The sequence below is a fragment of the Natrix helvetica genome (assembly GCF_964273705.1).
Source record: "Natrix helvetica genome assembly, chromosome: 2".
Lineage (NCBI taxonomy): Eukaryota > Metazoa > Chordata > Lepidosauria > Squamata > Natricidae > Natrix > Natrix helvetica.
This window is the reverse complement of record NC_138552.1, coordinates 205,178,965-205,194,481: the sequence shown is the minus strand read 5'-3', so window position 1 is coordinate 205,194,481 and position 15,517 is coordinate 205,178,965. Positions and strand designations below refer to the sequence as shown.

At 39.1% G+C, this 15,517-nt stretch overlaps 1 protein-coding gene across 4 annotated transcripts in view; it reads right to left on the bottom strand.

Moving 5' to 3' along the window:
- Positions 1–15,517, bottom strand: part of STXBP5 (syntaxin binding protein 5) — a 135,704-nt gene that overhangs the window by 70,838 nt on the left and 49,349 nt on the right. For all 4 annotated transcript variants that reach the window (XM_081945643.1, XM_081945644.1, XM_081945645.1 and 1 more), the window contains exons 5-6: positions 9,672–9,806; positions 7,018–7,081 (exon numbers count right to left, since the gene is read on the bottom strand). In XM_081945643.1, coding sequence (XP_081801769.1) covers positions 7,018–7,081; positions 9,672–9,806 — 199 coding nt within the window. The remainder of the gene's footprint in view (positions 1–7,017; positions 7,082–9,671; positions 9,807–15,517) is intronic.

The following is a 15,517-nucleotide window of genomic DNA, read 5'->3' as shown; positions in this document are numbered from 1 at the left end:
AGAGGGCTTCCTGGATTTAAGCCTGCCAATTGATAGCTGAGGAAGATCAGTGTGCACACAAAGAAGGGGGCTTCTCAAAATTTTGTTGTATTCTTTCACTAAGGCTTTCTGCCTTCGTAGAGCTGATGATGCATGTGGCTCAAGATGGGAAGCCAGCAAGATGGGGAGCCATTCGGACCCGTTTTCCACAAAAAACACCAGGAACCACAAAATCTGAGTGGGCGTGGCCAACTTGACATCACTCACTCCCACCCAGTCACATGACCATCCTATCCACACTACCCAATTGGTCATTAAGGCAGAGAACTGGTTGTTAAAAAACACTTGGAGCCACAAAACCCTTTTGACATCTCTCTCCCTCCCTCTCTCTCTCCCCTCGTCCCCCCTCTCTATATCTCTTTCTCTCCCTCCGCTCTCTGTATATCTCTCTGTGTCTATCTCTTCCCCTCCCCCTCTTTACCCTCTGTATATCTCTCTCCCCAGCTCTTCCCTCTTCCACTCGATGTATCTCTATGTCTCCCTCTCCCCCTCTATGTGTGTCTCTATGTCTCTCTCCCCCCGCTATCTCCCGCCCTCCCTCTCTCCCCCCTTCTATCTCCCCCAGATATACAACCTGTCACTTCTGGTTTACTCACGCGCATGATTCTTTTGTGCATGCACAGAAGCGTCCGTGCGGATGGACAGAGCTTCCCGCCACCGCCACTACTGATTCTCCTGAACTGGGAGCAACCCCCTTCTGATCTCCCCCCTCTCTGTATCTCTCTGTGTGTGTGTGTTTCTCTCTCCCCCCTCCCTCCCTCTCTCTGTGTCTCCCCCCTCTCTCTCTGTGTCTCTCTGGCCGGCTATGGTTGCGAGAGGAGAAGGATGGGGAGGATCACCCACTCTTTCCTCAGCCATCCCAGATTTCCAAAAAGTTGTCAAAAAGAAAGAAAAGGAGTAGCGAGGAGAGCTCATCTTGCCCTAGCCTCGGCTTTCCGAGAGAGAGAGAAGAGACACAGAGAGAGAGATACAAAGACACATACACAGAGACATATATGTGTGTGTGTGTGTGTGTGTGTGTGTGTGTGTGTTGTATTTGTGCTGATAAATAAATAAAGGGAGACTAGTATGGATCCATTTCAAGCTATTTAGCTCTCATCAGCTAGCCATACCCTTATTGGGATTCGAACCAGGGCTGTATTACATATTAGGCCGATGTAATTGCCACTAAGACACAGGCTCTCCTCCTTTATCAGCTAAGCCAGGGAAATAGGTATGTATTTTTGTTACAACCCCTGGTATGCCCAAATATGGGAGGGAGCTCACTACTCCCACTTTCTGTCATTCGGCTCATCACAGAAAACCATCCAGCCAGAAACCCATATTTTTATTTTTAATGTTGCCTTTTTATATTTGTGTTGTATTTGTGCTGATAAATAAATAAAGGGAGACTAGTATGGATCCACTTCAAGCTACTTAGCTCTCATCAGCTAGCCTAATATGCAATACAGCCCTGGTTCGAATCCCAGTAAGGGTATGGCTAGCTGATGAGAGCTAAATAGCTTGAAGTGGATCCATACTAGTCTCCCTTTATTTATTTATCAGCACAAATACAACACAAATATAAAAAGGCAACATTAAAAATAAAAATATGGGTTTCTGTCTGGATGGTTTTCTGTGATGAGCCGAATGACAGAAAGAGGGAGTAGTGAGCTCCCTCCCATATTTGGGCATACCAGGGGTTGTAACACACATACACACATACATACATACATACATACATACGTACGTACGTACGTGTGTGTGTGTGTATTTGTATTACAACCCCTGGTATGCACAAATACAACACACACACACACACAGAAGGGGAAGACCAGATGATGGGTGAGCATCATTGGCGAGGGCACTCTGGTTTTCTCTGAGCCTAACCTCCGGGGTGGGCATGTAAGGTTTGGTGGGGCCAGCCCCCTTTTCCCGCTGCCCTGAACTTCTTTATTCTTCCAGCTGAGTGGTGCCACCAGTGGCTTTCATTGAAAAGCACCCTCCAGGTGGCGAAACTCCCTCCATGCAAGATTTAAAGCCATGTCTGGGCACTGTGGGCGCATCCCCCTTTCCATCATCCTTTCCTCCCAGATCCCACCCTGCTAGTCCTCAAGTTAGCAAAGCCAGCGGCGATCACAACTGGGTGAGGCCAGTATCTTGGGGCGGAGAGCAGGTTGCGTGCTGTGGTGGGATTCAGCTAGTTCGCACCACTTAAGTAGAACTGGTTGTTAACTTTCTGAGCAGTTTGGTGAACTGGTTTTTGGAAGAAATTATTAGGGCAGAGAACCAGTTGTTAAATTATTTGAATCCCACCACTGGTTGCTTTTCTTCCCAAGCGACTGAGGCACACCCAGCACCAACAAGGGCTGGAAGAAGCTCTAGCAAGTGTGAGGCACCAAAGAATCAGCCTCGGAGGCTTCTCCATCCCCCGCCCGTTGTGCTTACCTTCTCAGGCCAGGCAAGGAATGACTGGAAGGGGATGGTGAGGGGCAGGGCCAGCCAGTGGTGGGATCACCCAACAGGAAGCCACAGCAGAGGGCCCAAAGAGCTGCATGTGGCTCTGGAGCTGCAGGTTGCAGACACCCAATTTAGTCTACCTGAATATGCTCATGGTATCCTAGACCTAGGAAGTGTGTAAATTGTAGATGAGCTTAGAAAGAACAAGATGCTTATCTCTGCTGTTCTGAATGGTCACCTCTCTAATCATTCACATGTCCTTTCCATTATTGTAAACAATCTTATCTTGCTACATCCCAAAGTCATGTCTTTTCTGTGGTGGTAGTATTCCTATAGAAGAGCACTGTCCCAGAGATTAGGATGGCTGTGATTCTGGGTGTTCTTCCAAGTATTTAGGCTATGTGCTTAGGTAAACTCTGCTGGTTAAATGTCGTTAAATTACTCTGTATGAATTTGATTGTATTTGTGGCCTTTGCATTTAATACTTATTGTTATTGTGGCTTTAACATTTGTATGTCACCAGAGTCACATTGGAAAGATGGGTAACCTTACAGATTATTTGAATAAATAAAATATGCATTATGCACTTTCACGGGTGCTATTTTTCTTAATGCAGACATGCAGCGTGAGTCCATCCCCCTCCACTTCACTGAATCCTGGAAACTGCCATAGCAACCACAGAACTTTAAAATCTGTTCTGACAGATACTTGCAAAAAGCATAGGAAATTAAATAAAGAACTATAGTTACAAATAATCAACTATCCTTTCTCTTCATCATACTTGTACATGGCAAGCTTGCTAATCCAATAAAGCAAATTATATGTCTGGAGAAAACAGAAAAATAGTGCAACTCATCCAAAGAAATCTTGCTCAAGAGTAATTTATGCCTCAGGATTCTGCTAAAACAGTCCATCTTAGGCCAACCTGGAGTCCGTTTCCTGACCTGGTCTGTACCTTGGAGTTCAACACATCCCTTGATAGTTTATTGACTCAAGCTGCTTTATCTGTCAAATATTATATTAATTAAATTCATTCTTACATAGTCTTTGGTCCTTCCCCTTCTCAAAAAAACCTTCCAAGGACAATTTTTATCTGGCTTCCTTTTGGGGGAAGGCTGTTGAAAAGATTGCAACTATAGAGGGCCCTGAATAAATGGATTATCCTGAGTAATTCCAATTGGTTTTCAGAGCAGGATATAACATTGAGACAGCACCAAATGCATTTTTAGATAACCTCTGATTGGTCTGGGATGGTAGTCATGCAGGGATGAAATTCAGCAGGTTCTGACAGGTTCTGGAGAACTGGTAGTGGAAATTTTGAGTAGTTTGGAGAACCAGAAAATACCGCCTCTGGCTGGCCCCCGAGTGGTGAGGGAATGGAGATTTTGCAATATTCTTCCCCTGCCACGCCCACCAAGCCACGCCCACAGAACTGGTAGTAAAAAAAATTGAATTTCACCACTGTAGTCATGTATACATCCTAGTCCTTATTGAGGTCTTTTGATGTCATCAATCATGGCACCTTTTTGAAATGCTTCAAGGTTTAGGAGTGAGTGGTATGTTAGAAAACATGCCAATACTTCTACAATTTCTTGAACTTAATGGAGGATACAAATATGGTGTTCAGATTTTGAAGACTATTTTAAGAATATACCATGACTTAAGAAACTCTCTACATAACGATTCAGTAGAAAATATGTCAGAATATCTGTTTTATCTTACTTCCTTCTTTTTTTTAGATCTAATCCATCTCCCCATGACACAATAATTTGAGTGACAAGACCAGTTTTTTCCTAAGTCAGTTTCTAAAATGTGAACTGAATCATCTTCCTAGCATTTTTTTTAAAAAAATGCTAGGAAAACCCCCCCAGCACTATATTACTTTTTTCCCCATACAGTTATTTATCTCTTTTGTAACTTATCGTAGGTAATATTTTCTGCTTTTGCAAATTATGGGGGCAAAAACTGAAACTCAGTACAACTTGTATAACTGCCTTTTCAGTTCATATGGAAGGATGTAAGTAATCAGGTAGATAGACAGACAAACTGATATCTACATATAGAGAGAGATAGTAAACCATGTACTGCACTGATTTATGTGGCATGCTTAATTCTTTATTGCTTCAAGTGGAAGCTGAGCTGAAAAATACTAGAAACTGATCTGGAAAAATAAATTATTCCTCTGTACTTTTCTGCATTCCCTTTTTCTTCTTTTAGAAAGTAAATCAACATTCAAAATGTACAACATAGTGCTAAATTACTCACTTCTAAAGTAAGTAACTATTGGAAGATTTAAGAACCACTTAAGGTAACAAAACATCACCAAGTCTGCAGCTAAATCACTACATACTTGAATGAAATTCCTTATAAAAATGTACCCTGAATGTAAGCAAACAAACATGACAAGGGAAAAGATTTCAAATACAACAATTCATTAAATATATATATATATCTGTCATATATATGTTTTCGTAGATTTTCACGGGTGTAGGTATGCTGGTTTTGTTGTATTCGGGTCTTTTCCCCTTACACGGGAAAAGACCCGAATACAACAAAACCAGCATATATATATAAAAGAAAGCTGCATTTCCCTCCGCTCATCTCATAACAATGGTGCCTGGGTTCTTCAATCTTACGTAGAAGCAAACATTTCATCGGGCTACATTATCTGAAGATGATGCAGTTAGTAGTTCCCCAAAGGATGGTCCTGTTTTGTCCCTAGTTTATCTCCACTTGACTGGGAAAGGAGAAGCCTTTGCTGATTAGCTACAAAGGCTGCTATTGCATATGACCAAAGAAAAGTATATACTTTTAGTTTTAGATATAAGATCAATTTTTAAAATCTAAAATCAGATATCAGAGAAGATTTTCCAATATTTAAATTTATCCTAACATAACTATTCTGTACTATATTCCATTTCAATTAATAAAAATATACACATACTCAATGAATGAAAAAATATAAAATTAGACATCAATCTTCCATGCAAAAGATGTAAACTATCTAAAAAATCAACCAAAATTTGACGTTGAAATTTTGGCTGATGTCTTCAAACTTTATTTGATAGTTCAATTTTCTGTCAGTTTAATGAACTTCTCATCTTTTGACTGCTTTGCTATTTAATTAATAAGCAGATAATAGTCTCTGTTTAAATTATTGATTCCAAGGTAAAAAAAATGCATCACCTCCTCCCCCTTCTGAAGGGTCGCAATATACTGAATATGTACAGTACTGTATATAGAGACATTTTACCTGAGTAGTATTGACATAGTTAAAAATCACAATGAACTTAGAAGGAAAGACCAATGTTGTCAAAATGAATATTACTTCCTAGATAATATTTGTGCTTAGAAAGCAGTGGTGGGTTGCAGGCGGTACACCCTGGTTCAGGCGTACAGGTGCCTGCCAGGAGCACCGCCCCGCTCACCTGTATTTGAGCTCTTTGGCGCTTCCGTGCACGGAGTGTATAGCGCCTGTGTGACGTTCCACTGAGCAGCTGGAGCATCACAGAGGCGTCGTGGAGGTAAGGATGCATGCACATGCATGTGCTATGCGCATGCATGTGGGGGATGCTGGGCCCCATTGCACCATACTGGTTGCAACGGGATCCGGAACCCACCACTGTTAGAAAGATACCCATTGTTGTACCTGAGTATATCAAGCAAACTGATAAATTATTTAAAATATTTTTAACATGAAGCATAACCTAGATTTTATTCATCCCAATTATGGCTATTATATGATGAAATGGGATTAGTTTTCCTGACCTTCAGTCTTATCATTAGCATGCATTATTTATATCATTTTAGAAGGAATCACTGCAATTGTTAAATTAGCAACAGAGTTGTTAAATGAATCTGCTTTCCCCATTGACTCTGCATGTCAGAAGGTTGCAGAAAGTGATCACATGACCCTAGGACACTGCAACCATCATAAATGTGAGTCAGCTGTCAAGCATCCAAATGTAAATTAAGTGACCATGGGGATGCTGCAATGATTATAAATGTGAAAAATGGTCATAAGTCACTTTTTCCAGTACTGTTTTAACTTCAAAAGGTCATTAAGTGAACTGTTGTAAGTTGAGGTCTACCTGTACAGTGTTTCATAACTACAGTAGTTACATGCATCACAGCATGTTTTTGTTTTTGCTATATGCTATATTTGAATTTTTTTGATGTTTTAAAGTAATAAAAATAATTTAATGTTTTAAAAATTAACCAAATGTTTTGGTAATTGCTTGCAATAATACAAACACATTCTAAAGTAAACATATGAGCATTTACTAGAGTTTCCATTTATTTGTTTTAGAAGCATAACATGCCAAAAGTACAATTATGAATAGTCAGTAGACAAGCTTGCAAATAGCCATTGGGGATATAATTACAAAAAATACATTGTTCTAATGCTTGACATATGTAAAGTGATTCCTGGGCCATCCAATAAAGCATATGTCATACTTTAGTGCTAAAGCACAATCTTCTTCAATATAATTTAGGTTTGGTTTAATGTTTTTGGTTTAATGTTTTTTTAAAACATACCTTGCCTTCATCCATTGGATTGTCACTAATATGGACAACAGGTCCTGGATGAGACTTGGATGACCTAAAAATGTAAACAATATTTTTAAGAAGCAAAAATACAGATTTATAGAATATTACATCATTTATAGTGTAAACTCCAATGTCATTATTAAACAGATTGACTTTTCATTCATGAGCCCAAGTCAAAGTGCTAGTTGTATTTTAGAGCCCTAAAGAAGGAACAGGCAACTTTTTCCCATCCTGGGGTGGTCATGGGGCACTAATTCTTTCCACTCTGTTGGAGACCGTGGCCACCACTCTGCTGCCGCTGCTACCCATTTGCTAGCTCCCAGCTGCATTCCACCCGCCCACCTATAAGACTGCGCTTTGATTGAGGTGGTAGTGGATAGCCCATCATGCAATGACGCCACCACTTCCTCAGTCCGCTCCAGGCAAGGGGAGAGCATGGCAACTGCGCAAAGCCGGATCCAACTCAGCTTCTTCTCCTACAGTCTGCAGTAACTTATTTACATTTGATTTCTAATTTCCGATTGACCCTACATGGGTTGGACAGGGCCGGATGTGGCCGGGGGCCATAAAATGCCCTGGTCTGCTCTAAGTAGTATTTTTTTTAATCTGCCTAAGTGCTTACAGCTATTATATTTTCACTTGGTTGAATATTTTAAATCCTTTGATCTGGTTAATTTTTATTTATTTTATTTTTATTTATTTAACTATTAAATTTATTGCTGCTCATCTTGTATTGAAACAACTCTGGGTGGTGTATGTTGTTCAACTGAACTACAGATTTGCAATTAATGTTATATTGCTTTCAGGTCCAGTGCCCTAAATAAAAGTGTGGTTTATATAAATAAATAAAATTTAAAAAGCTTAAATGAAAAGAAAGAAAATATAAGAAAAAGAAATATATGAACAAATAACTTTCCTCTTCATCACAAGTATAGAATGTTTTAGTAACTTATCACCTACCTTCTCTCTTTTTCCCATATCTCATATCTTATCTATAAACAAATCCTTAAAATCTTGTCATTCAATCCTGTTCAGCAAAACTCTATTAAACATCATCGCAGATTAACATATCTATTTTAACCTTGATAAAATAAACCAAATTATATTCTTTCCTTTTAATAATTTTGATCTTTAGTCCCTTCAAATATATAGTCCTTAACTTATGACCACAATTGGGACAGAATCGCAGTTGTTAAGCAAAGCAGTCATTGAGCTAGATTTCACACATTTGACACTCTTTGTTTCATGGTCATTAAGCAGACAAAATCTGAGGTAAGGCATGCAGGAATATCTCAGAAGGTGGACAAATCCAGCCGAAAATCTCCTTAACGAGCGGCCGGGGGCGCACCGAAGCTAGGGTCGTCCCCACACTCGCTGGCAGTCGCCAGACCAGTGGCCACAGATAAGCCTGCACTGCAAGGACAGCAGGTGGGCTCCTCCAATGCCTCTGTATTAGCTTACTCAATTTATGTAAAAAAACAATAAGAAAAAAGCCGAATCAGTACTAGAAAAAAAGGGAATTAAAGGGGGAAAATCCTTATAACTATTTATCCTACACTAAGAGAATTTTTCTGGGGAACCCAGCCTATTTGTCCAAAGACCGGGAACTCCCCTGAACACGTCCTATCGGGCGGACTGAGTTTTTAAAACTGACCCTAGGGAGGCAAAGGAGGCATGACCAGGGGAAAAAATCAACTCAGTCCTTGGGCAGATAGGCTGTGTTAACCCTTCCTTGGACTCTCCAAGCAGCGCCATGGAGAATCTCTGGGAGGCCCAGCACATGCCACAAAGCCCACTGGCACATGAAAACCTTAACCAGCTGTACGAATCACCAGTACATGGAAACCTGTTGCAGATCTACTTGCCAGCTCTACATTCTGTTGTAATCATTGGCTCCACTTTTAACAGTGGAGCCTTTTAAAAGAAAATTTAAAAAGTATAGATAAGAAAATGAAAACGAGGAAGAAATGACGAAGTCATTTTCATTTTCTTTCTTTTCTATACTTTGCATATTTTCTTTTGTAGGTTTGCATTGGTTTTTAATTGTAATTTTTTAAAATTTCCACTTAAAAGAGCATAACCTTAAAATTATTTAACACCCACTTATTCAATAAATGTAACTACTTTTTTCATTATTTACTAACTTTTTAATTAGCAGATACTTTCTGCATCCCTGTTATGAGGATGAGGTGGGTAAATCAGGTGAACACGCTGGAAATTTGGACAGAAGCATTATGCCGAAGATGGATCTGCACATTATTCAAAATCCCACTTCTCTATTATGTATCTCATTCAATATTTATTCACATTTTACAGGCAAAATGAAATGCTGCTGGGGCTACTGGAAGAGAACAGTTTATATTCATGGGTCTATAATTAATTATAAATGAGTAAAGGAATAGAGTACAGTTTTATGCATATAACCACTTAAAATAATATTGGAATAGTTGTTATTTTAGCAACAATATTTTCTCAGAATAGAATATTATTATTATTATTTTATGCAATGCCTGTACCTCCTGGACAGCAATCCAGCATCAAAAACACAGTAAAAATTAAAAGTATAATTAAATTATTTGTATATTTTAAAGATCAAGGTCCAAATGGACTATATCCATTTTTTTCACCCATGTCATACTCACAGTTCAATGGCTTTATTCCACATGATGACGTAGCCTGAGAGAGTGAAAGACTCCACATTGACAATGTGTATATTTCCTCTTTCGGTACCCACATACAACCATTTACTCTGGAAAGGGATATGGCAAAATGTTATCCTGAAAGAGAACATATTAAAAATAGTAAGTTCTAAATACTAAAATCCGACAGTAGAATAAAATGAATGCATAGTTTGAAAATAAAATAAATGCAGACACAAAATTATCAAAAGCACATACAGTTAATTTAACATTATCCAAACTGCTTTTTTAAGCTAAGCACAAATTTTCAACTTCATCAACAATGTTATTTTCTAAATGTGCCTCTATTAAAAAATACAAACAAAATAGAACACCTTTTACTTCTTAACTAGTATACTTCTTTGACATTAAATATGGAAAGATGTCAAAAATTTTCTATGATCAACAAAATGTAAATATATTCCTAAAACATTTTGGAAAAACTAACACTGTATGACTTTTTCTTCAAATTTGTCACAAATATTTGGGACAAATTGCTACATGTCAAATCTATAAATTAGTTACTAAAATGTTCTCCTCATTAAAATGAAATTCAATAGAAAAAATGCAAGCAATCTACCAAAATATTTATGTCTACTATATTCAAACATAAAAGTTGAATCACATTTCTTCCCAGAATACTTCTTTATGAGATTTGCATTTTTAAGTCAATATTTTTAATCTATAAAATACATGGTTCAAAGTTAAGGATCCTAGTATTCATATCTTTCAGAATTTCTAATTTATTGCAACTATATTGTCTTGTTTTAATAAATAATTTCAATAATTAAAATAAATTATTTTAAATTAATAATTTTAACAATTTTTCTGTTAGCTTTTAATTTTTTGGGAATACAGGAATCAAAAGACACAAACGGTATATGGGAAATGTAGCAATAGACAAGAGATTTTTCAATAACTGAATATGTTAATAGTAAATAAAAGTCAAGTACTACTTAGTAGTTTAATTTAGGCTTTATTTTAGCTTGGTATTTATTGGCATGTCTGTGGCTAATAAAATAGTAAAACTGTAGCTCTACAATACAGCTCTAATTAAAATAAACATTATGAAATTATTGAGTCTAAATGCGATCTGCATAATTACTTATGAAAATGTATTAACAGTAAAACAAGGTCACTTGAGAGGCAATTTGCAGATGCTTTCAAAGGATTTCCTTTGGTATTTGTAGGCCATACGTCTCCTCTGATAAAACTGTCAGAGCTACTTAAGAGAAACCTTTATCATGATTTGTAAAACTTAGCATAATGCATAACAATTAAACAAATAAACTTGTTGCCTAAAATAGTTTCATTGTGAAATCTCAAACATTAAAGGTCAAATAAAAATATATTAATGCATTATCAGTTTGTCAAATATCTGTAATTATTCAAATGTTACAAAACTGGTTACATTCACCTCATGATGGACGCAGCGACACTATTACCATGTTGTTAAGTAATTTTGGAAAGAAAATTCACATGTACAATGCCAATGCGTGTACTAAAGAGATTGTTCCACATACTACTTTGCAGGCACTGGCTTTCATCTTAATCTATTTTCCCCCACATTTACACTTTTTAATAATCACAATATTCAATTATATATATTTAAAAAAACTGATCCCAAGAAAAATAATGCTTCAAAAATGTATATTTTATAAATTAAATTATCAGTAATCAAAGATATTTAAATCTTAAAACTCCGACTACAGGACAGTTATTAAAAATATAAACAGAAAATGTATAGCAGTATCAACTCAGTAAAGTAAATAGATAGGTCTTAAACTAGCAATGGAAGTGTGGTGCCAAAACAGAGAAGATTCTACAACTATAGTGTTTGAGAATACCCTCCTTCAAATAAATGTGTAATGAACAGCCAGCAGTCCTGGCAAATTCAAGCTGGCATCTTTGCCACATCTTTGTTGATAGGGAGTAAGCATATCACTTGATATCCAGATCCTAGCTATATATAGATTTGTATACTATGGCAGACTTCTTCACCTTGAATTGGAAGTAAATTTATAGCCAGTCCAATAACTTCAGGATAGATGAAATAGTTTACTATAATTTGCCTATTGTGCAACCTAGCTACATTATTTTGTACTAGTTGTAGTTTATAAGACAAAATCCATCATTTAAAAATGCCATTACGAATACTAACTCAGAAGATGTGCCATAATGACAGAACGGCTGGAGTACTCAGTAACCAAGCAGCTGGTGCCTCCCTGGGGGGCAGAACAATTAGGAAATTGTGAGCTGTGAGTAGCAGCGAGGAAAGGGCAATATGCATGCCCAGGAAGGCAACTGAGCTTTCCCAGGCAAGAAGTTGGAGGGTTCCTAATTGGGATACCCAGATAGAAGCCTGGACCAGGCTTAGGCCAGTAATTGGATGGAGCAGGCTGGAGCAGGCAATGGTCAAGTGATTTAATAGGCCCAAGAAAGTTGCTGGATCTCCATAGGAGGATGGGGCAACAGGCCAACAGCAAGCACCCAACAGTAGCAGCAATTTGGGTGGTGGTGGCAACAACACTGGAGGGATGGGTTTGTGGCCTGTAGTGAGATTGCTGATTTGCAGCAAACAACAGGAAACAGTGGCTAGCTAGAGCGGCAGTCTGGGCATCTGAGGCTGGTGGTTGAGACCCTGTAAGAACTGGTTATGTGGGGACCCAACATGAGAGCATTTCAACCTGGGGGAATCACTGGTGTGGTGGGGTAACCTTTCTTCCATAGAGTGAGAGCCCAGGGGACAGAGCTGAATTTTGATGTTTATGTGTGTATGAAGGTGTAGATAATTGGGCAGTGGAGTTATCCAGGCAGATGTCTTGGGAAACTTCCATTTGTTGTCCTTGGAAGAAGTTTGGGGATTTATTGCCACCATGGTGGCCATGGGCCTATCTCAGCTTGAAACAGTGGTTATACACCAAACATGGCTTTCTTGTCAGAGCAGTGCATGAACCTCTGTCCTGCTCATTCACCTCCTTCTTTGAAGCTGGTCCCAATGGGTGCTGATAGGGAGTGAGAGATCCAGCCCATGTCCTTACTTCATGGGGTGCCACGGGGCTCGGGGCTCTGTTTTCTCCTTTTTAACATCTACATGAAGCCTTTGGGTAAGATCATCTGTCACCATTGTCAGTATATGGATGATATCCATTAATACATCCCCATCCCTGGTCAAGTGATGTTATGGATGTTCTTGTGAAGTGGTATTTTAAGGCTGTAGGGGTCTGGATGCAAAACAACAGGTTTTAAGCAAACACAGGTCATAGGTAGGGTTTCTTTTTAAAAAAAAAATCTGGGATTGGGTAGGGTTGGAATCTGGTGTGTAATCTGGAAGTTCTCCTGGACTCACAGCTCCTGCTTGTATTATGCATCAGTTGTGCCCCTTCCTGGATCAAGAGGTCCTTCTTTCTGTCACTCATGCCCTAATCATTTCCAGTACAGACTACTGCAAAGTGCTCTACCTGCCCCACCCAGGAACTTGTTGACCTGTCCCACCTAGTCAAGCACGCAGGATATGCTATGGATTCTGTTAATTAAAGAACTTTGACTGGCAGAGTCTAGAAAGAGAGCCTTTTCTGCTGTTGCCCTTGCCCTATAGCAGTGATGACGAACCTTTTTTGGCTCGCATGCCACAAGTGGGGGGAGTGCAGGGGGGTCAAGTGCAGGCGTGCCGCACCCATAATGCAACGCGCGACACCCCCCAGTGCGCATGCGTGCACAATGCGCGCCCCCCATTTTTACATTTTTTTGCCCTCCCCAGGCTCCAGGGGCTTTATAGGAGCCTGGGCAGGGCGAAAAGAGGCTCCCCCGACCCCCTGGAGGCCCTCCGGAGGCTTCAGGGACTGTCCGGAGGCTTCCCTGAAGCCTTCGGAGCGCTTAAAACCACCCTCCGAGAAAACCGGAAATGACTTCCGGGTTGCTCGGAGGGTCGCTTTAAGCACTCCGAAGGCATCAGGGAAGCCTCAGACGGTCCCTGAAGCCTTCGGAGCGCTTAAAACGACCCTCCAAGCAAACCGGAAGTGACTTCCGGGTTGCTCGGAGGGTTGTTTTAAGCGCTCTGAAGGCATCAGGGAAGCCTCGAATGGTCCCTGAAGCCTCCGGGGGGGGGGGGGCGGGGGAGGCTCTTTTCACCCTCCCTAGGCTCCTATAAAGCCTCTGGAGCCTGGGGAAGGCGAAAAATAGCTTTTAAAAAGGTGAACTCAGATGGCCAGCGCGCGCATGCACGCTGGCCAGCTGACAGGGCAGCGCCTCGCGTGCCCTGACAAATGGCTCCGCATGCCACTTGTGGCACGCGTGCCATAGGTTCGCCATCACGGCCCTATAGAATACCTTGCTCCCAGAGGTGAAGTGAGTCCCCACTCTTCTGCCTTCCAGAACAGCATCAAAACCTGGTTCTGCCAACTAGCATGAGGCTCTAAAAATTGCATGCAATTCTAGAAGTGGTTGGCAGCTTGAAGACATTCCCTCTGCCTTTTTTAACTTTTATAATTTTCAAATGTATAACTTTTTAAAATTCTGTTTAATTTTGTTTTTAACTACATCTCTTTTTATGTTTTTTTATTTGTAAACTGCCCAGAATCACTTAGTTGAAATGGGTAATACAGAAATTTAATAAACAAAATATATTCACTATTTAGAGCTCTTATTCAAATGATTTCAAGACCAATTTCAGCTACTTCTACTTAAAAGTACGATTAGGTACATATAGAAACAGCAATAACAACATTATGCTACATAGCCTGAACAGTTCAATTACAATTTAATCATTGGCACTAAAGAAAAATCATAGGTAGACATTGTCAATTGATATTCTAATAATATAAGATCAATTATTATATATACATATTTTAGACTCCAAACTGAAGGCAATAACTTGCTCAAGCTTTCACAATAAAGTGGAGATTTATAGCTTAATATTCTATGATCATATACAAAATATTCTTAATCTATCACAATTGTGCCTTTATTTAAAAGCAAGCTCTACTGATTTTAATAAATTATGTCCACAAATGGCACAAAGTATAGCAGCCATAATTTATAGGGAGTGAAATGACAGTAAAGATGAAGTCACATTAGCATCACCATAGCAAAAAAACAAGGAAAAGGTGATTACCTAAGAGAATAGAGCTACAGTATGACTGAGTGGAAAAGATAAATGCTGTTTACCATCCTGTTGCATGATCAGACAGACACATAAACTTTACTTGTGATATCTTAAGCCTGGGAAACAGCTTAGAGGAAAACCAAGTTTTTCATGAGCACAATGTATTTCTTGGTAAGAGAAACTGAAACATGCTAAGGAACTGTCAAAAAGTGATTGGAGTCAGAGGAAATAAAAAAAATAAAAATGACTAGCTGGCAAAGGTAGGTTTAAGTAGTAATAGTCTGCTGAAGAGACATACTTTCCTGAGTGATTTAATACACTAGAGAGGAAGTTAATATGACAAGGGTTCTGCCCATCATGCATCAATATCCAGAGACAAGATGATAATAATGGTTGTACTAGAATTAGAAATTATTGACTAAACTGTACCTTAAGCCCTGATTAACTCTATAGAGAATTTAGTAGCTGCTATATACATAGCAATAGGTAATTTAAAATAGAAACATACAGCAGCAAAAACAAAACTATGGCAGCATGGAGATAGTTAACGATTGATATCATAGAATATCAATAAGCCATAAAACAGTTCACTGTATTCCTCACAAGACAAAAGACAAGGGAAACTGAAGAACGGTTTGTATGCTTTGACTAAATGTTCCTTGCATAGTTAATATTTTATGAGAAACGTGTTGTTTTATTCTGGAAA